At 44.8% G+C, this 19,556-nt stretch overlaps 1 protein-coding gene across 1 annotated transcript in view; it reads left to right on the top strand.

The window, feature by feature from the left end:
* The window catches only part of ANO2 (anoctamin 2), a 363,933-nt gene that overhangs the window by 50,603 nt on the left and 293,774 nt on the right, over positions 1-19,556 (top strand). The window contains exon 3 of the mRNA XM_055281012.2: positions 19,186-19,284. Within this exon, the coding sequence (XP_055136987.2) occupies positions 19,186-19,284 (99 nt within the window). The remainder of the gene's footprint in view (positions 1-19,185; positions 19,285-19,556) is intronic.

Genomic DNA, 19,556 nt, shown 5'->3' on the forward strand with positions numbered 1-19,556 from the left:
TGGAGGTCCAGGTAGCATATTTAAAAAAAATTAAGATGTAATTTTTGATACTGTTAAGTGCACTCTTCTAAAATGTAGAATTGAGTGGTTTGCGCAAACAGCATGTAGGTGGCATGATTTGAGGCTCTTCAGAAAGGCCCCTAGACCTCCTAGTGGGCCTGATATCTGCTGTTAGTTACTGGTTTGAGGTGAAGCCTTTGAAGCCCCTGTCACAGTAGAGCTGGGTGGGGTCAGATATTAATCAGCCTCCCATACCTTAAAAGGGTTGCTCATCATAGATTGAAAAACAGCCATGTGGTATTCCCCGAGTGAGGGACCCTGGCTTAGACTATGAGCTCCTTGAGGCCATCCCAAGGACTTCTTTACCTGGAAAGGATGTGGGTTGAATGACAGGTAAGCCAGGATGAGGATGAGTTTTTGGTACTTGCTTTCTGGATGCCCAGGACATAGACTGGTCAGAGTGAGGCCAGAGCAGGGGGGCGATCCTATGGAGAGCTCTGGGAAAAAGTCGGGGGTCATGAGAGGGAAAAAGGCAAAAAGGACAATGGAAAATGCATTTTGCTCCTGTCTTGTTTACCTGTCCCCATTAAGAGCTGGCTGACATCCTAGAGCTAGTTTCTGGACTGCTTCTCTGACTCTGTTGGTTGCAGGATGAGTAAAAAGAAGTTAGAAGATTGTACATTTCCAGTTTTCTCTGGTCTCAGAAACATTCATGCAGCTTTCCTGAGCGTGTCCTGTGGAAAGGCCTGTGAAGGATTCTGAGTAGGACAAGCTGGACTTTCCAGCCCAACCACAGATGGTCTCTTTCTGGGCTATGAGTTTAGGAGACATGAATGATTGCACTCCCCACCAGTAGGTTTCTGACATAAGCGAAAACAACAGAGTTTGTATCCATTGGTTTTGCTTATCCCATCAAACCATTTGGAGCAGTGGTCCCCAACCTTTTTGGCACCAGGGACTGGTTTCATGGAAGACAATTTTTCCAGGGACTGGTGGGTGGGGGCATGGTTTTGGGATGAAACTTCTACCTCAGATCATCAGGCATTAAATTCTCATAAGGAGCATGAGCCTAGATCCCTCGCATGCACAGTTCACAATAGAGTCTGTGCTCCTGTGAGTTATAATACTGCTGCCTATCTGACAGGAGGTGGCACTCAGGTGGTGATGCTTGCTCCCCTGCCATTTACCTCCTGCTGTGCAGCCCGGTTCCTAACAGGCCTCAAACTGGTACCAGTTTGGGAACCCCTGGTTTAGAGTGCATACTCTATTCTAGGTATAGAATGTCATGTGGACACTTGGACACTGTGTTTGGTGTCCAAGTGCTTGGGACTTAGTGATGAGCAAAATAAGGACCCAGTTTTTAAGAAATTATTCTTTTGTTTGACCTTCAAAAAATATAAATATTCCCCAGGAGGGATTCTGCTTGGGCCTATGTGTCATTTACAACCTATGTGGATGACTTTTGTAGATTCCATTTTTGACTATAGGTTTTGCTTTGGAGCAGTAGAGAGACCATTAAGTGCTCCCATCTCTCTCTGGCCGTTTTCCTGTGAGTCTGCATCCAGGCTAATGACTGGGGCCATGGCGAGTCCATGTGGTGCCTTTATACCAATTAGAAAAAGGCCTCCCTTCCTCAAGTTGCTTTTTTAATAAAAAAATCAATTTTTTTGAAATTACTTAATATACTGATTCTGTTAGATCAAAACACTTTGCCATCTTCCAGAAAATGATCATAGGAAATATGCTATTGAATATAAACTATCTTCTCCATGGTGGTGCCCCCTTGAAATAGCACCTTTGTGCAGTGCGTGACCTGCGCCACTGCATGTGGCCACCTTGGTTAGGATAGCAAGTACCAAACTTCAACAAATACTGGCATTCAGCAGCTGGGATGTGCTGCATTTCTCCGTCAGCAGGGAGGTACCTCACCCTGAGTAGGACCTTTGATCCCTTCAAGTTGTAGAATATGAGAAGAGGGGAGAGACCTTTAGGGAAAGAAGACAAGAAGAGATGCAGTTCTATTTAGATGGTCGAAATCTCTGTGACTCTGTGCTCTAGCTCATTTCTGGGTTCTCCCGGGAGGCTGGAGCTTTGCAGCCCATCAAAGTATATTTGCAGTAGAATGATTAAGGCTAGTTCTTCATGCTAAGGTGCTGAGAGAATTCCTGCCCTTCGTGAAGTCACATGATCTTTCAGTGGGCGGGAACCTTCATAGTTCAATGCTGTCATTGTATAGGGAAGCAGAAGGCAGAGCCCTGGGGTGGCTCAGGTGTGATGTTGCTAAGGTACCAAAGATGAGAAGTGGCAGAGCTGGCACCAGGATCTGGTCTCTGTGTCTCCCCCACTGCCCTAGGCTGGGGGAAAGCACCTCTGGAAGGGCGTGGGTCCAGATGAGCAGGAAACACTGTGGGCTTCCTTTCTCCAGAGCCCTCTCAGAATGGTCAGAATCCTGTCGGCTTCAGGTGTAATGAACCTGCCATGCACAGCAGGTACCCTAAAGACACCTTCCTCCCCAGGCTTCTCTGCAGATGGATTGCTCTGCACATTTGCCTTTTTACTTTCCTGTCTGTTGTCCCTGGTGCAATGGTGGGCTGAGTGTCAAAACAAGTCTTTGGTACTTACTTTCTTCATCTCCTAAGACACACACGTTTAGTGAGAGTGACAGTATTCTTGGGCTGATGGTGTGGGGGAGGGCTCCTGCCTTTCTTCGGAGGAGCTGGATTTCACAGTGGTTCAAGGCAGTAGTTACATTTCTTCCTAGGGCCAGGGAAGCCTTACTCAAGTTTCCTGAGAACGAGTTATACCTTATTCTCCCAATTATTTTTATCATGATTATTGATTATGAAGTTATCAGCTGAAAGGGGGCAGATGTCTCAGGGAAGCCACTGTCATCTTGCAGAAAACACTCTCAGCACCATGGCTATGTGAGGACAGTCCCCGTCACATGAGGGACACATCCGCCTCATCATTTCCCCTCTACTTGTGATTTGTCTTCTTTCCCCCGGTCCCCGAGCAATCTCTGGTTTGTGTCCTGGCCTGAGTAAGGGTTAAACAAGCAATTGACTCAGGGGTGCCATGCATGAGGCATCGGGATAGGGCCGAGACCTAGAGATAAGGACAGAGAGATCTCAGACAGAATTTTGACCCAGCAGGGGTTGGAGAGGGAAATTCTTCTCTTTGTTATGTTATTGGAGATGATGCCCACCCTCATTTTTATTGAAGATTTACCCTGGGCTTTGCTCTGAGTTGGATGCAGGAAGGAGCACAGTGAGCCACAGGGCTGGATCCTTGTCCCCCTGGAGCTGAGAGTTTGGTTGGAGTTAAGAGAGTCAGATGTGGAATGATGCGCATGGTCAAACATGACCCTGCCGAGCACAGAAGAGTAATGAGCAGGGAGGCTGGTAGGGCTCGCTGTGGAAGTCCAGAAAGGCTTCTTGGAGGAGGTGCAACTCGGACTGGTGCTGGAGGGGAGGATGGACTTTGGAAGTGAGCCTTGGAGAGTGTGAATGGCCCTGCTGGATGGGACCCACAGTTTCCATTTGCACTTCCCGCCAGGCTTCTCGACCCCTACTTCCTGTTCGCCTCCTGCGCCCATTCTCTCATTTGCCACCTGTCTTCCATCCGCTCCAAGCCCTCATCATCTCTGCCTTTTTCCAGCTTCCCCTTCCCCTCCAGGGTCTATGTTTCTGATTATTCCCCCCAGTTGGAGTTCCTTGCATTCTTCTGCATTGAATCTCATTTTGTGATTTCCTGTCCCATATTTTGTAAACTCCCCAGGTCCCTTCTCATTTATATCCCCGTCCTCTCTGGTGCTGTTTGCAGAGCCTCCCAGTTTGTTATCATCTGCAGATTTAATTAGCAGGGCTGATGACCCCTTCTCTTCCAGACCTGCGGTCTCAGGCAGGACTGGTTCCATGTGGTGTGCACGCAGGGTCATGGCTGTGGAAAAGCATGTTTGGGCTTCATAGAGAGGACACGATCCAGACTGGGCTTTCGCGTCATAGAGGGGGAGAAAATGCCCCAGGAGCCAGCTTTTTCTAGGAAACAAGGGAGGATGCTGGAAACTCGATTGCACAAACCCCCTTAATTCAAATTCTTCTGGCCAGAAGACACCATCTGCAGAATCTAATTATTATTAGCATTGAGCACCTACTATGTGCCAGACATTGTGCTAGGTGTCTTTCTTACATTATTGCTGATATTCACAAGCACTCTGTGAGGTCACTGTTGCTTCCAGATTCTTATTTTTCTGCTTGATCAGAAAGGAGACTGAGACTCAGATCATGTTACATATTGATGTCACACAGGGAGTAAGTGGCAGAGCTGGGATTTTCAGCGGGGTCTCTCTGAGCTCCTCCTTTAATGTGCCTTGCTTCTAGAGACCACATGACCTTCATCCCCTGGCCTCCAGAACACTCTAAGCTAATGGATTATTATTATTTTTTATTTTAAAAACATTTTTAACTTTTGTGGGTACCTAGTACATGTATATATTAATGGTGTACACTAGATACCCTGATACAGGCATGTAATTCATCATAATCACATTATGGACAATGGAGTATCTATCCCTTCAAACATTTATCCTTTGTGTAACAAACAATCCAATTGTACTCTTAGTTATTTTAAAATGTACAATTATTATTGACTATAGTTATCCATTGTGCTATTGAATACTACGTCTTATTTTTTCCATTTTTATTTTATACTCATTAACCATTCCCACTTGCTGCCCACTCCCCTGCTATCCTTCCTAGGCTCTGGTAACCATCCTTTTACTTTTAATGGATTATTTTCATAGTGCTCTTGGCAGCTGGGTTGATCTGGATATTTTTGGAAGCTCACAAAGTAATCAAATCCACTGGTTTTTTTTTTTTTTCATTGGAGTGATAGGTCTTTCTCTGTGTCCCTGATTATCAATATCAGATCCAAGATCTAGATTTTAGCTCATTCGATAGCCTTTATTCATAATCCAAGTTCTTTAAGCTCTACCTTAATATCTCTCAAGGCTGAGTCTGGTGGAGTCAGGGCCATGAGACTTGTGTGATAATTGCTAATCCTGCCTTCTATGTCAGGTCGGACAGATGTGCAGGGCAGCACAGTAATTTTCAACTTCACTTCCCTGAGCCCTAGGGAAGTCTCAGTGGAGCACTGTATATTCCAGGAAGGTTAATTTTTCCTAGGACTTTCTAGTACATCGAAGTGTGTTTGATGTCTCTCACTTCATCCATTAAATATGAGTGGTTTTTCCCTATCATTGTGACAGTCAAAAACCTCATCCATTTCTAAGGACTACAGTTCTTGGGGTTTGCATACAAGTGCCACAGAAACCACTCAGAACCCAAGTTGGGGCTGAGCAGGTGGGGCTGTAGTTCTCTGGAACACAACCAGGTAGCCCCTTATTTGGAGAAAGAGTTCTTTAGCTGAAGAAAGCTTGTGACCAATGTTGTAGAAGGTTTTATAGCTTCTTTGTACATGTTCAAAGTCTACACTGCCTCTTTATGTAAGATCTCTGCTATGAAGGAGTAATGGCTCCTAGAAGGAAGGCCAGAGCCTGTCTTCAGAAAACTGCCTCCTCCTAAGGTCACAGCCTGGATCTGTGCCACATGGAAGGCTTGTTCCATCATTCTGTTTGATCACAGCCTAGACCAACCCCAGAGCAGATGGACACTCCCTGCTATCACTTGTATTTGTTGGTCTCACTGGAGAATGGGAAGAAGTTTCTAATTTGAGCTCCACTGGGAAAGGAGGAAGGCATTTTCTTAAGGGTTCCTTGATTAGGCGGACTGTCTCATCATTTTTTATCTTGTTGAAAATATAATGAACCTGGGTGAAAGTATGGGGTTGATCCATCAAGGTCACTGTTGCGAAATGCACTGGCAGCAGCAGCATAGTGGGCAGTACAGCCAGCACAGGCGTCTCAGCCCCCTGGATCCCCAGGCTCCACTCGGTTTCAGGCCGGCTGATCTCCACATGCTGCACATTCCTCTCTGCACCTGTGTTCATCCACTTCTTCTCTTCCACGCCTCTCACAATGGCATGTGCAAATCTCATCATGTAGTGGTCAAAGTACAACTCAAGGTCCCTCTCCTCCACAACATGCCCTCCTGGCTCTAGCCCAGAGTCAGCTCTTTCCAGTAGTTTCTTATATCAGTGAGAATGTGTGTTCATATTGGCAGAACATCCAACTCAAACCAGCTCAAACAACAAAGGGAATTTATAAGCTCATGTGATCAGGAAGCCCATAAGCATATCTGGTGAAGCTTGATCCCTCAGCTCCCATGATGTCCCTAAAGACAACTAATTTCTCTATCTTTCTGCTCAACCATCTGCAGGGTCCGCTTCATCTTTTATTTTCTCACTGATCCCCATTGCTGACCCAGGACTTCCCTTTATGGAGTGAATTGATGGCCCCTGTTATCCCCCAGAGTCTGACAGAAGGAGAAAGCTGCTTTCCCTAGAAACTCCGGCCATTATTTCTTCACATCTTATTGGTTTTGACCACATTACAAGCATATTCCAGAAGCAGTCGTTGTGGCAGAGGGTTGGATATGCTGACTGGCTCAAACTAATTGGGCATAGCCTTGGATTTGGGATGGGATCAATTCTGCTAAAAACATGTGGCTGAGCTCCAGTAGGGATGTTTCTCTCAGAGCAAAACTTGGCAACTATTGGTGAGTGAAAGGGGAGATGACAAACAAATGGTCATTCATTGTCATCCTGTCCCTTTGGACGTTAATTGCCCTGGTCGTGATCTGTCCCAGGTATTAGATATCATTTATCTGGTTTCCAAAGAGAATGAAAATGGTGTGATGGCATGATGGTGTGAATGCATGATGGTGTGATTGCATGATGGTGTGAATGCGTGATGGTGTGAATGCATGATGGTGTGATTGCATGATGGTGTGAATGCATGATGGCGTGAATGCATGATGGTGTGATTGCATGATGGCGTGAATGCATAATGGTGTGATGGCCTGATGATGTGGTGGCATGATGCTGTGGTGGCATGATAGTGTGAATGCATGATAGCGTGAATGCATGATGGTGTGATGGCATGATGGTGTGATGGCATGATGGTATGGTGGCATGATGGTGTGAATGCATGATGGTGTGAATTCTTGATGGTGTGAATTCTTGATGGTGTGAATGCATGATTGTGTGAATTCTTGATGGTGTGAATGCATGATGGTGTGAATGTATGATGGTGTGATGGCATGCTGGTGTAAATGTATGGTGGTGTGAATGCATGATGGTGTGATGACATGATAGTGTGGTGGCATGATGTGAATTCTTGATGGTATGAATTCATGATGGTGTGAATGCATGATGGTGTGATGGCATGATGGTGTGACGTGATGGTGTGGTGACATGATAATGTGAATGCATGGTGGTGTGAATTCATGATGGTGTGAATGCATGATGGTGTGATGGCATGATGGTGTGAATGCGTGATGGCATGATGGCATGATGGTGTGATGGCATGATGTTGTGGTGGCATGATCGTGTGATGGCATGATGGTGTGATAGCATGGTGGTGTGATGACATGATGGTGTGGTGCCATGATGGTGTGATGGCATGATGTTGTGGTGGCATGATCGTGTGATGGCATGGTGGTGTGATAGCATGGTGGTGTGATGACATGATGGTGTGGTGACATGGTGGTGTGATGGCATGATGGTGTGAATGCATGTGGTTATGATGGCATGATAGTGTGATGGCATGATGGCTTATATTTCTTTCATATGCCCTAACTCTTAGCACACTGCTAAGCACACAGTCGTTGCCCAATAAATACTTGTTGAATTGAACTGTGTTGGGATGATTGAATCATAGGAAAATAGTGTAGAGATTCTTTAAGGGAGAGATGAGTCACTGCTAAGAGAAGGCAGGGGCATATCCTTGTGGGGGAGGGGAGTTAATTACTGATAAAGGGTTTAGAGAGGTGTCTTGAGGTTGGAAGAAAAGTAGCAAAATCAAGGAATCATGCAAATTTTAAGTCAGGAGAGACATTACAGATAATGAAGAGATAGGGATACTTTTAGAGGTAATATGACAAGCTTTTAAATGCCTGGGAATGCTTCTCTCTGAGTGGGATATTTTTCACATGGGCCAAATAAATGAAAGACAGGAAGGGGATTCTGGGCATTCTTGCTCAAAGGTTTGATGGCTATTAAATGTAGTGGTGCTCACAGGGTGATCCTGTGATTTACTTGTCTAGCCTGGGACATTTTTGAGAATGCTAAAATCCTAAACTTGATGGGATGATGAGGCAAGAAGAATAAACAGGGATGTTCCAGGCCAGCCAGGACCTACTGATCATCTGTGGTCTGAGTATCTACTAATGACCAGCTAGGGCACCCCTTTGCCCATTGCTCTCTTGCATTCCTCAGGCACTGAGGTGCTCTCCGTGTCCTGGTGGGGGCGAGGGAGAGGCACACTTGTTGCTGAGAGTTAGGATCCACAGCATCTGATTCCACTTGCAGGATGGCAACTGTCCAGAACAATTTCACTGTGATGAATAGGAAAGAGCAGCATTTTCCTTGGGTCTTTCCTCACAGTTCATCCAGGATCCCCCGTTTGGGCTGGTTCAGTGTGCTGGAAGCCCAGGTACCAGCCTACTGGCCTCCCTGAGTTTTGGGAGAGGCCCTGTTCTTTCTGCCAACATCTTTGGGGCTTATGGATTGTCCTTCTCTCATTTTTGGTAGAAATGTTGCATCCGGCTACTTTCAGCCTGTTATCTTTGAGCATCGCAAACTTCCAAGAGAAATGTTCACTTTTATCTTCAACCTCACTTGGTGTTGTTCAGTTACATGCCAGGGTTATTGCCTCGGTGGGCTCAGCTATGATTTTTTTTATGTGGGATCCAAGAAGCATGGTGGGATTCCCATAGGGGTCAAGGACATGTGTTTTTTGGCCCCAGGGGCATGGGTATGCCCTGTGCTTTGAGTACCAAGGCAGAGATTTCACAGTGCCTATCCCTGCACTTGCTCTTTAAAAAATCCTTTTGTAGACACTTCATAGTTTACAAAATACCTTCATATGTACAACCTTATTTGATTCTGAGATACCATGAAATCATTATTCACTTTTGAATATTTCTTTTTTTTTTTTTTCTTTTTTTTTTTTTTGAGACAGAGTCTCGCTCTGTCCCCTAGGCTGGAGTGCAGTGGCACGATCTCGGCTCACTGCAACCTCTGCCTCCCGGGTTCACGCCATTCTCCTGCCTCAGCCTCTCCGAGTAGCTGGGACTACAGGCGCCCGCCACCACGCCCGGCTAATTTTTTGTATTTTTAGTAGAGACGGGGTTTCACCATGGTCTCGATCTCCTGACCTCGTGATCCGCCCGCCTCGGCCTCCCAAAGTGCTGGGATTACAAGCGTGAGCCACCGCGCCCGGCCTAGAATTAATTAAAAGCTAACAAATATATAACATATTAAGTAAATAATGTTTAACATAAAACATTATAATTAAAAATAATGATTTTCTAAAACAAAGTTATAAGAAGTGTTGCGTTGTTTTACATTTTTGCATATCTTTTCCCTCTAGCCTTTTTGAGGTATAACTGATGTACAATAAACTGCACATATTTAAAGTATCCAATCTGTTGGGTTTTGACATATGTTCAAAACCATCACTGTGAAATGATCGCTGCCTTGTAATCAAGATAATGAACATATCTACCACCGCCAAACATTTCCACAGGTCCTTTTGTAAAGTCTATCCTCCTCTCCTCCAAGTGGTATTATTATTACTTATTACAATTATTTAACATTGCCTGTCAATCCGAGAGAGCTTTGGTGGCTTGTTGGAAATGGTGCAGCTGGTAAGTGACAGAGCTGGGGCCCAAGGCCTGGTCCTCAGGCTCCAGAACCCATGGCCTTCCCGGGGCCTATCTTACATGGTGGGGATTATTCCCTATTTCTTTCACCTGTGGGATTTCTGAAGTAGAATAACGTCCAGAGAAGCCTTAGTCACACTCTGTTGCTGACTCCCCATAGGTTAGGTCTTTCAAGGTGCCATGCTGCCTTTGGGGTCCTCTGCAGCTCAGGGGTTGAGTGGGGAGGAGCTTCTCTCACCCTTGATATGTTGGAAGGTGTATTAGTCTGTTCTCATGCTGCTAAAAAAGACATACCAGAGATTGGGTAATTTATAAAGAAAAAGGTTTAACGGACTCACAGTTCCACGTGGCTGCGAGGGCCTCACAATCATGGTGGAAGGTGAAAGGCACATGTTTACATGGCAGCAGACAAGAGAGAATTGAGAACCAAATGAAAGGGGTTTCCCCTCACCGTCTCTACTAAAAAAAAAAAATACAAAAAATTAGCTGGGTGTGGTGGTGGCTGCCTGTAATCCCAGCTACTCAGGAGGCTGAAGCAGGAGGATCACTTGAACCTGGGAGGTGGAGGTTGCAGTGAGCCAAGATTGCGCCATTGCACTCCAGCCTGGGTAACAAGAGCGAAATTTTGTCTCAAAAAAAAAAGAAAGGAGTTTTCCCTTATAAAACCATCAGATCTTGTGAGCTTATTCACTACCACGAGAACAGTATGGGGTAAACCGCCCCCATGATTCAGTTACCTCCCACCAGGTCCCTCCCGCAACACGTGGGAATTATGGGAGCTACAATTCAAGATGAGATTTGGGCGGGGACAGAGTCAGACCCTATCAAAGGGTTTGACTCCTCAGTCTCCCTGGGCTCCCCTCACTGCTTCCTCTTCACCTGGGCTTCCTCTTCACCTGGGCTTCCTCTTCACCTGGGCTTCCTCTTCACCTGGGCTTCCTCTTCACCTGGGCTTTGAGGAGTTGTTCCTGGGCTGCCTCTGGCTGGAGTGCAATGATGTGTGATACACAGAGTGGAGACTGTGGTGATAGGTCCAGAGATCACCCCTTCTGGGTGTCTGCCCAGGTTGGCACCCAGAAATGCGACAAAAGCGGCTGAGTTTTCATGTCCATAGGACCCTGGGTTGTCCCTGGTCGTTGGTTGGGAACCAGGTGAAGTCTTTTCCATAAGAAGGAAGGGTCCTGCTGCTGGTCTTGGTGGGTCTCTGGGATGGGGCTTGGTGGGCATTTGGCTCTGTCTTCTGCCTTTGCTGATTATTGGCCACCTTCACCTTGGCCTATGCAGGACAGGGTTGGAGAGGAGATTCCAGTACGCTCATCCAGGAGCTCCCAGGAGAGCAAATTTCTACCTTTCCTTCCCTAAGCAGGAAGGAAAGGTGTGCTTAATCCCAATCTTTCCTGTGCTTAATCCCAAATCCCTGTGTCTCAGGAGGACCAGGCAGAGCCTGCCCCCGATCAGAGGCTGGACGTTCTTGAGAGCCAAAAGGAAGTTAAGGCTTTGATCTTCACGATGACACAGGTAGACTGTGGTGTTCCTGAAATGGAGCAGATGGGAGGCCTGTCTCAGATGAATTCCTGCTCGTATTTCAAAAGCCCTCTGTCTCAAGGCTACACCTCACCCTCCTCCTTCACCTGTGACGATGGCTGCCCTGGCCACGGTCTCAGCACCCCTGTCCTCCAGCTGCGTGAGCTTCAATTGTGATTATCTGAGAGTGTGGGGCTCCCAGCAGGTGCGGTGGGGGCACTGGTGATGTCTTAGGGGAGTCCAAGGGAGTCTGTGTCCTCTCTGCCCCTCCATCGTCGACAGGCCCATTCCCCCACCCTTCCTTACAGCGCCATTCCCGGGCGCCGATGTGCTGCAGCTGATGTTCTTGCCTCACAGCAGGGCCCGGGACCAGAGTACACTCAGGCCCCTTGGGTCAGCATGAAGGTGGCTTGGCAGGGCTGTGGGGAAGGAGGCCTGAGGAGTATCAGTTTCCAGTGTTTGGCTGTGGCTGCCTCCCGCTCACTCTTGTCTCTCTAGAGAGAGGATGTTGTCTTGTTTATCCACATGCAAGCTTTGGATAACAACAAGACAAAAACAGTGAGGATAACTTCACCGGGAGCGCGGCCTGCAGTCCCTGCTAGGGGCCTGGAGTGCAGGAGAGAGGTGGCTGGGGGTACGAGCCCCTTCTTCCCTCACTCCCTAGCCCATTCCTCCTTCCCCTGCCTCCCTGATTTCTTGTGAAGGGAGGGGCTGCAGGATTGCCACGGATGGTTGGCAGCCCTCAGGATGGCAGGGTGGGATGAATGCTGGTGCCAGGAGACCTGGGTCTGCTTGTAATTAGCTGTGTGTCTATGCTTATGCAGCACAGACTCTTGGGCTGCAGGTCTTCCTTTGTTACTGGAGAAAGATACGTTAGGTGTGCTTGGAGGTGCTTCCAACTCTAGAGTCCTGTGGCCAAATCAGTTCACCATTCTGAAATTCCTCTGTGTCCCTAAGCTGGCCCTGCCTTGAACTGTCAGCATGGGGTGTTGACTAGCACCATGGAAGTCTAATGCTTGCTGAGTGAAGACATCAAAGACTGACATTTGAAGCCTTGTCTATTTTCCAGAGTATTCCTGATTCTTCTCCTTAATGCTGTAACACCCCCAGAAGCCTATGAGGCAGAAGAGTTTTGGTATATCCAGTTCAGGTTGTGTTTTGTGAGCACGAGTGAGGCTGTGTCAATTCCTTTGGCCTCTAGGAAAGGGAATGGCGGTCTGCAAATGCAGTGAGCATCGGGGGCCACCAAGAGGATGGAGAGGCCCTCCACGATCTTTAGATGGTTCCTGGTCAGGTGGAAACTTTAGTAACTTTAGCTGTCAATGTGAGAGAAACATTCAAAAATGACACTTAGGGGTAATTGAATTATTTTCTCAAAACTGAATTAGATTTAAATTCTGTTGGCCAAAGGTCACCAATTACTTTGTGGGCCATGGTAGATAATTTTTAGAGATCGGTCACAGGATCCAAATGGAATCCACTAGGAATACCGTATATGTGTACTGGAGTTGCCAGAAATATTTACTGAGCACTTACTATATGTCAGGTACTGTGGTGGCTGCCGAGGACAAAGCAAACAACAAGACAGACTCATTCTTTGTCCTCATGGAGTCTAGCAGAGAAGAAGGATATGAGATGCCTAGTGACACAATGATAGTGATAGTGGGTCCGTGTTATGAAAGAGAAAGACAAGGAATTGTACAAGCAAGAGGAAGGGACCAGGCATAATCCAGGGCTCAAGAAGAGGCTCCCTGAGGAAGGAATGTTTAAGCTGAGACCCAAATAGGAGTTGGGTGGGATGGGGGATAATGAGAGCTTTGCAATGGAGGGATAGAATGTGAGGAGGCTGCAGGGTGGGAAGCTGGTGGAACAGCCAGATGACAGTGAGAAGGGCTGGGTGCTGGAGACTGGGGAGGAGGGTGAGAGGGGCTGGTACCTTAGGCCATGTGCAAATCATCAGGCTTGCTGTCGAGTTAACTTTAGAGAGGAAGCGGGGTAGGGAGGGAGTGAGACGTCAGCAGACTGGGCAGGGCACAGGTTCAAGATGAGACCTGACTTAGCCTCTTTGTGAACTCAGTTCTCTACCAGTTTACTTGTGGAGGACAGGTCTGGGAAACCAGTGGACATCATGAGTTAAAAGAAATGGACAGGTCAGATGTGGTGACTCATGCCTGTAATTCTAGCACTTTGGGAGGCCAAGGCAGGTGGATGGCTTGAGTCCAAGAGTTTGAGACCAGGCTGAGGAAAATGGCAAAACTCCATCTTTAAAAAAGTATTTAAACATTAGCTGGTATGGTCGCACACACCTGTAGTCCGAGCTTCTCGGGAGGCTGAGGTGGGAGGATTGCTTGAACCTGGGAGGTGGTTGCAATGAGCCAAGATCGTGCCACTGCACTCCAGCCTGGAGACAAAGCAAGACCCCATCTTGGGAAAAACAAAAAAAAAAGAGAGAAACCGGCGAACTCAGAAGTCAGGCTCTGATTGAGGAGTATTCATTTCCTTTGGCCACAGTACTCACACTGTCTTCTTGGGTAACTCTCTCTGATACCAAGAACTAGAGAAGCAGGATTTGTAGGGCTTTATGAAAATGGAGTCACAGTGAAAGGATTGCATAGTTTTTTGAGACATTTCAACTAAGCTAGAGACATTTCCTGCTCTGTTATATATTTCACATTGCTTGCCCCTGGAAAAATTATCTACCTTAGACTGACAGGCCTGGGCCTTCCTACAGAAGTATCTGTGCCCTGGTTCTCCCTTCTGTGATGACAAGGACCAAATTACATGTTACAGCTCATTTTACATGAACTGAAGTTTTAGTTGCCTGTTGAGATTTGGGAGCCCCTCCAGTCATATTGATTACTTATTTATAACATCTTCTTTAGGGATGGGTTATATCCTCTGATGGCTAATCTTTTAATGTTGTGTTAAATTTCCTGTCGATTTCCGCAAGTTATATTTTCTGACCTTGTCCCCAAATTCTGGAGATGCACTATATTTTGAACCTGTGATTTCCTTTAGGACATGTGGGACATTTTGAAAATCTTGTAGATAATTTTAAAAGTGCAACGCAATAAAGGAACCAGGATTACTCATTCACAATTTTAATCTAACGGGAACTGGTTTTCCCCAGTGAGGACCTGCTGCGTGTGCAGCCTCGTGCTAGGTGCTTGAAGAATACAGAAGAAGTTTCAGATACTGTCCTGTAGTCAAGAAGCAGTCATTTTACCTGGGTAGAGCTCATCGCTATAGTAATGCCTGACGTTTATTGAACACTCCACATTTTAGGCACACTAGCAGGGACTTCACCTACTTCATCTGCAATTCTCACAACAGCCATGCAACATTTTTCATCCTCCTTATTCAGATAAAGAAGGTGAGACTCATTTGGTTAAGTGACTTGCCTAAGCTCCCACAGCTGCAAAATTCCGGAGGCAAATCTTTTTTTTTTTTAAATAATTGAGGCATAGATATCCGTTTATTTTCAGGTGTTGAAGATTCCAGAATTAGTGGGAAATACTGATTCTATTTGAATCTCTAAACTATGAGGGAAGCTATACACCTAGATAGTTTTTTTCCCTTTCTGATCTTGTTCCATAATTAATTTTGGTTGTTTTCAGTATTTTGCTGTTAGAAATAATGCTGTCACAAATATATTTTTTCCTTTTCCTTTTAGTTGATATAACTGTACATACTTATGGGATACAGAGTGATATTTTGATACACATATGCAATGTGTAATGATTAAATCAGGGTAGTTGGCATATCTGTCACCCCTAAAATATAATTTCTTTGTGTTGTAAACATTCACAATCCTCTCTTCTAACTTTTTGGAAACGTACAATAAATTATATTAATCCTATTCACCCTGCAGTGCTGCAGAACACTAGAAGGTATTCCTCCTATCTAGCTTAACTTTGGATCCATTAACCAACCTCTCCCCATCCTCCCCTCCCCACATTTTCCCCAGCTTCTGATAGCCATAATTCTATGCTCTACTTCCATAAGCTCAAATATTCTTTAGTTTCCACATATGAGTGAGAACATGTGGTATTTGTCTTTCTGTGTCTGGCCTATTTCACTTAACACGATGTCCTCCGGGCTCATCCGTATTGCTGTGAATAGCAGGATATCATTCTTTTTATGGCTGAGTACTATTCCAGTGCATATGTATATATGTGTATATATATATATCACATTTCTTTTATCCATTCCTCTCTTGATGGACATTTAGGTTGATTCAACAAATAATCTAATTAAAAACTGGGCAAAGGATCTAAATAAACACTTCACAAAAGAAGACATAGAAATGGACAACAGGTATATGCAAAAATGCTTAATATCACTGATCATCGAGGAATGCAAATCAAAATCACAATGAGATATCATCTCACCCCAGTTAGAATGGCTGCTATAAAAAAGACCAAAAAAATAAGGCTGGCAAAGATGCAGTGAAGAGGGAACTCTCACATACTGCTGGTAGGAACGTAAATTGGTATGGCCATTATGGAAAGCAGAATGGAGGTCCCTCAAAAACGAAAAATGGAACTAGCATATGATCCAGCAACCCCATTCTTGGGTATGTATCCAGAGGAAAAGAAATCAGTGTATCAAGGGGATACCTGCACTCCCATGTTTATTGCAGGACTGTTCACAGTAACTAAGGATTCAGATCTTATTCTAACTTGGAAGCTCCAAGCTCTTCCACTCCCCTTCTATGCCTAAAAGAACCCACATCCACAAGAAGGACAGAAAGGATGTTGGAGTGGCCTAGGGGACAAGGAAACATTTTTTTAAAAGTCAATACATGTTAACTTTCAGGTTTAGATTCCTGGGGGATGCATTCGGCGATGGTTGTGCTCCGGAGCTTTCAAGGAGTAATTTTTTTCTTTGGAGACACAGCCAGTCACATCAGCTAATATTTCACAATGGTGGGTATGTTTTCCTTTTTATGAGAAGGTGACAATATTGCACAGCATGAAAGGAACATGACTAGATCCACAAAACTGCATTCCTGCTTTTGTTTTTATTTAAAATAAGTTCCTTTTGAGGAGAGTAGAGATGCATGCTTTGCTGGAGAAAGTTAACAACCCCATACTGGGAAACGATTTTGCATTGGTTAGTGTAAGATTAGGCTGCAATTGATAGAGCCTCTAAAATCACCGTGGATAAACAAGGTAGAATTCTATCTTTCACGTAAAAATCTAAAGGCAGCCCAGGGCTGCTATGACACTCTCTAGAGCCAGAGCCAGCTTCTCTGTTGACACTTTGCTGTTTCTGGCCCGGACTTTAACCTTAAGGTCTAAAATGTCTGTGTCCATCTTCCAGGCAGCAGGTTAAGGGGATGGAAGAAAATGACGGGGCAAAAAGCACCTACTTGCTGTATTTGAAGAAGGTTACCAGATACTTCCACCTCGTGACATTGGCCAGAAATACTGTTTATGGAAACACCTCATCGCAAGGGAGATGTGGTCTTAATGCTGAACGGCCATGTGCTTTGTTAAAAATGAAGAACGTGAGAACAGCTGTCAGGGGACAGCTAGCAGTCTGCCACCAAGGTCTTGGAATTTGACCCTTGCCCTCCCAACCCTACCTCAAACTTAGAACATCTGCACCCACTTAATGGACATTTATTACACACTTGAGCCACCGACCCTAAAGAAAGTTAAAACAGCATTCATCACAATTTGAAAATAAAGACAAAGGGTAATATGTTAACATTCATAATCGTCGTGATCTCCTCTTAGCGAGAGGGATGATGCTGTTTGCCATCTTTCACCAAAAACATAACTTCTGGGGCCGTGATGGAGAGCTGGGCTTGCAAGTCAGCTTCACAGATGGTTTCTTTTCTTACCCTTTATTTTCACTTAATTGGAAAAGCTTAAATTACAGTTAGAAGTAGCAGCAAGTGATTGATGATTCTATCTAGCAGTCCTGCATAACCAAAGATAAAATTGGGGAGATTTCTTGCTGAAGGCCACTTTCAGTATTTTGTCAGAACGATGTCACAGTGGGGATTGGGAAGGTTTCATTTTAGGGCTGCCACATAGGTTCGTTATCAACCCTTGGATTTGATTTTAGCCTAAACACATGTCTTTGTATCGTGTTACAGTCCTTGGGTGTGTTTCTTAATTATGCTGAGTGACCATGTCATGTCTGAAAACTATTTTTATTGCACTATCTGTGTAACTTTGGGCAAATCATTTACATTTTCCCTGCCTGGGTTTCCTCAGCTGTGGAATAGAGATTGTGGTAGTACTGGCCTTACAGCATAGTTGCAAATATTGTGTGAGCTAATGCACGTGACCACCTAACTCAGTTCTGGCGCATAATATACACTCAATAAATATGCATTGTGGTAATTGTTATTTTCAAACTCTAGACTACCCAAGCTTTTCACACCATCGTCCAATCTCCTTGTGAAATCTTGGTTTATTCTTCATTTTTCTGCCTCGTAAGTCATGAGCTTTCTTCCTCAAAGTGAGGTTTGGTTCTGGACGTTTGAATTACTGAACATATTTTGGAGCTGCCATTGAAGAATAATAGAAATAGTTTTCACTTGCATTAATGAGTGCCATAAAATATCTTTTTATTTTGTTCATCATTTCAAAAACATATGTGAGCACCTCCACAGATAGTGTTCTTCAGTGGGGGGAAGTAATCTTCTGTTTGCCATCTATCTCTCTGCCAGGCACACTGAAAATGCAGACAGTCAGAGCCTGTGAGTTGAGGATTTTCTACATAGTCTTCAACACTAAACCAAGATCAGAGGGCGGAATGAAGGATTGTGCTATCAGCTTGTTCTTTCTCTCTGAACACAGTGAAGGAGTTTAAACACAATGCTTGTGCTTAATTTTGCAGGTAGTTTTAGAAACTTCTCACCAATAATGAGACTTTTGCCACTTTTTCCTACTTGGTTTTGGTCCTCTTTAGTTCTTTAGTGACAAAATTAATTAAGTTCATATCAGAAAGTATTTTTTCCCCTGTGTGTGCTTGTTCTGAAAAAAAAGTGAGTGTTTATTTGAAGATGAGGTGCCTTCCTCTCATAATCTGACACCTATTTGTAACAGACATGGTGACAAGGGCCAGATGAATTGCTGGGTCAATGAAACCTGACTTTCAAATACTCATCACTGCATTTTCTGTCCTTATTTTTCATTTTTTGGGAGAAATCAACACACAACACAGTCACTTATCCTGAGACATAGATTCATGTTCTGTATTCATATAGGAGCCCTGTTTATATTATTTTGCATTGTACCATTGTCATTATGATTTATAGTATTACTGCTAGGCTCTAGTAGATCCCTTTTGTGGTTTGGGGCTATAACAGCATGATAGTAGAACAAAAATACAAACTTGAACAATAAACAATAAAAACGTATGAATGGAGACAAGTTGCAGGTTATTCACTGAATGTGAGCAGTGGAAAACCAACCACTTGTTATTAAGAGTGTAATGAGATTTCTGTGAAAATCATGATTGCTTATATTTCAAATCTGTGACCAAAATTGTTTTAACATGTTTTTTTTTTGTTTTTTGTTTATTTTGTTTTTTTTTTTTTTGCTTTGAAGCTACCAAACTTCCAGGGGCCACACTTTGGGAACACTATCCTACTGTTTTCAATGAGAGCATTTTTGGAATAGACTGATAAACTGGGTACAGGTGGGAAGGGACTGGTCCCTGGTGAATTTTAAAGAGAACGAAAACGAGAAACTGAAGAACAATTGGTTGGGCTTCTTGTGTGGAACAGTTGAAGAACCAGGAATTTAAGCTATGTCCTTACAAGTGTTTCCATTTGTTCTTTCTTTGTACCTTGCAGAATAAAAGCCAGGGATCCATCTTTGTCCGGATACACGCCCCGTGGCAGGTGCTGGCCAGAGAGGCAGAATTCTTGAAGATCAAAGTTCCTACCAAGAAAGTATGAGCATGTTTCTCCTGGGTTCCGGGCCTCCTGAGGGCTGGATGGATGCAAATAATTTGGGAATAGGGCCAGGTGGGATGTGGGTTTTGTGGAATTGAAATCACACTTGTTTCCCCAGGGACCCATGATGTGGGGGGGGGGAACGGGGAAGAGTTGGGGTGGGGAGGGAGATCCTTCCACCTCAGAGCACTGGCTGGGTTTGTTGCATGAGAAGCAACACATTGTCCCTGTCTGTGTTCTTCATTTTTCTGTTTCACCTCCTTTCTCTC

Source organism: Symphalangus syndactylus, chromosome 5, assembly GCF_028878055.3.
Source record: "Symphalangus syndactylus isolate Jambi chromosome 5, NHGRI_mSymSyn1-v2.1_pri, whole genome shotgun sequence".
In the NCBI taxonomy this organism is placed as follows: Eukaryota; Metazoa; Chordata; class Mammalia; order Primates; family Hylobatidae; genus Symphalangus; species Symphalangus syndactylus.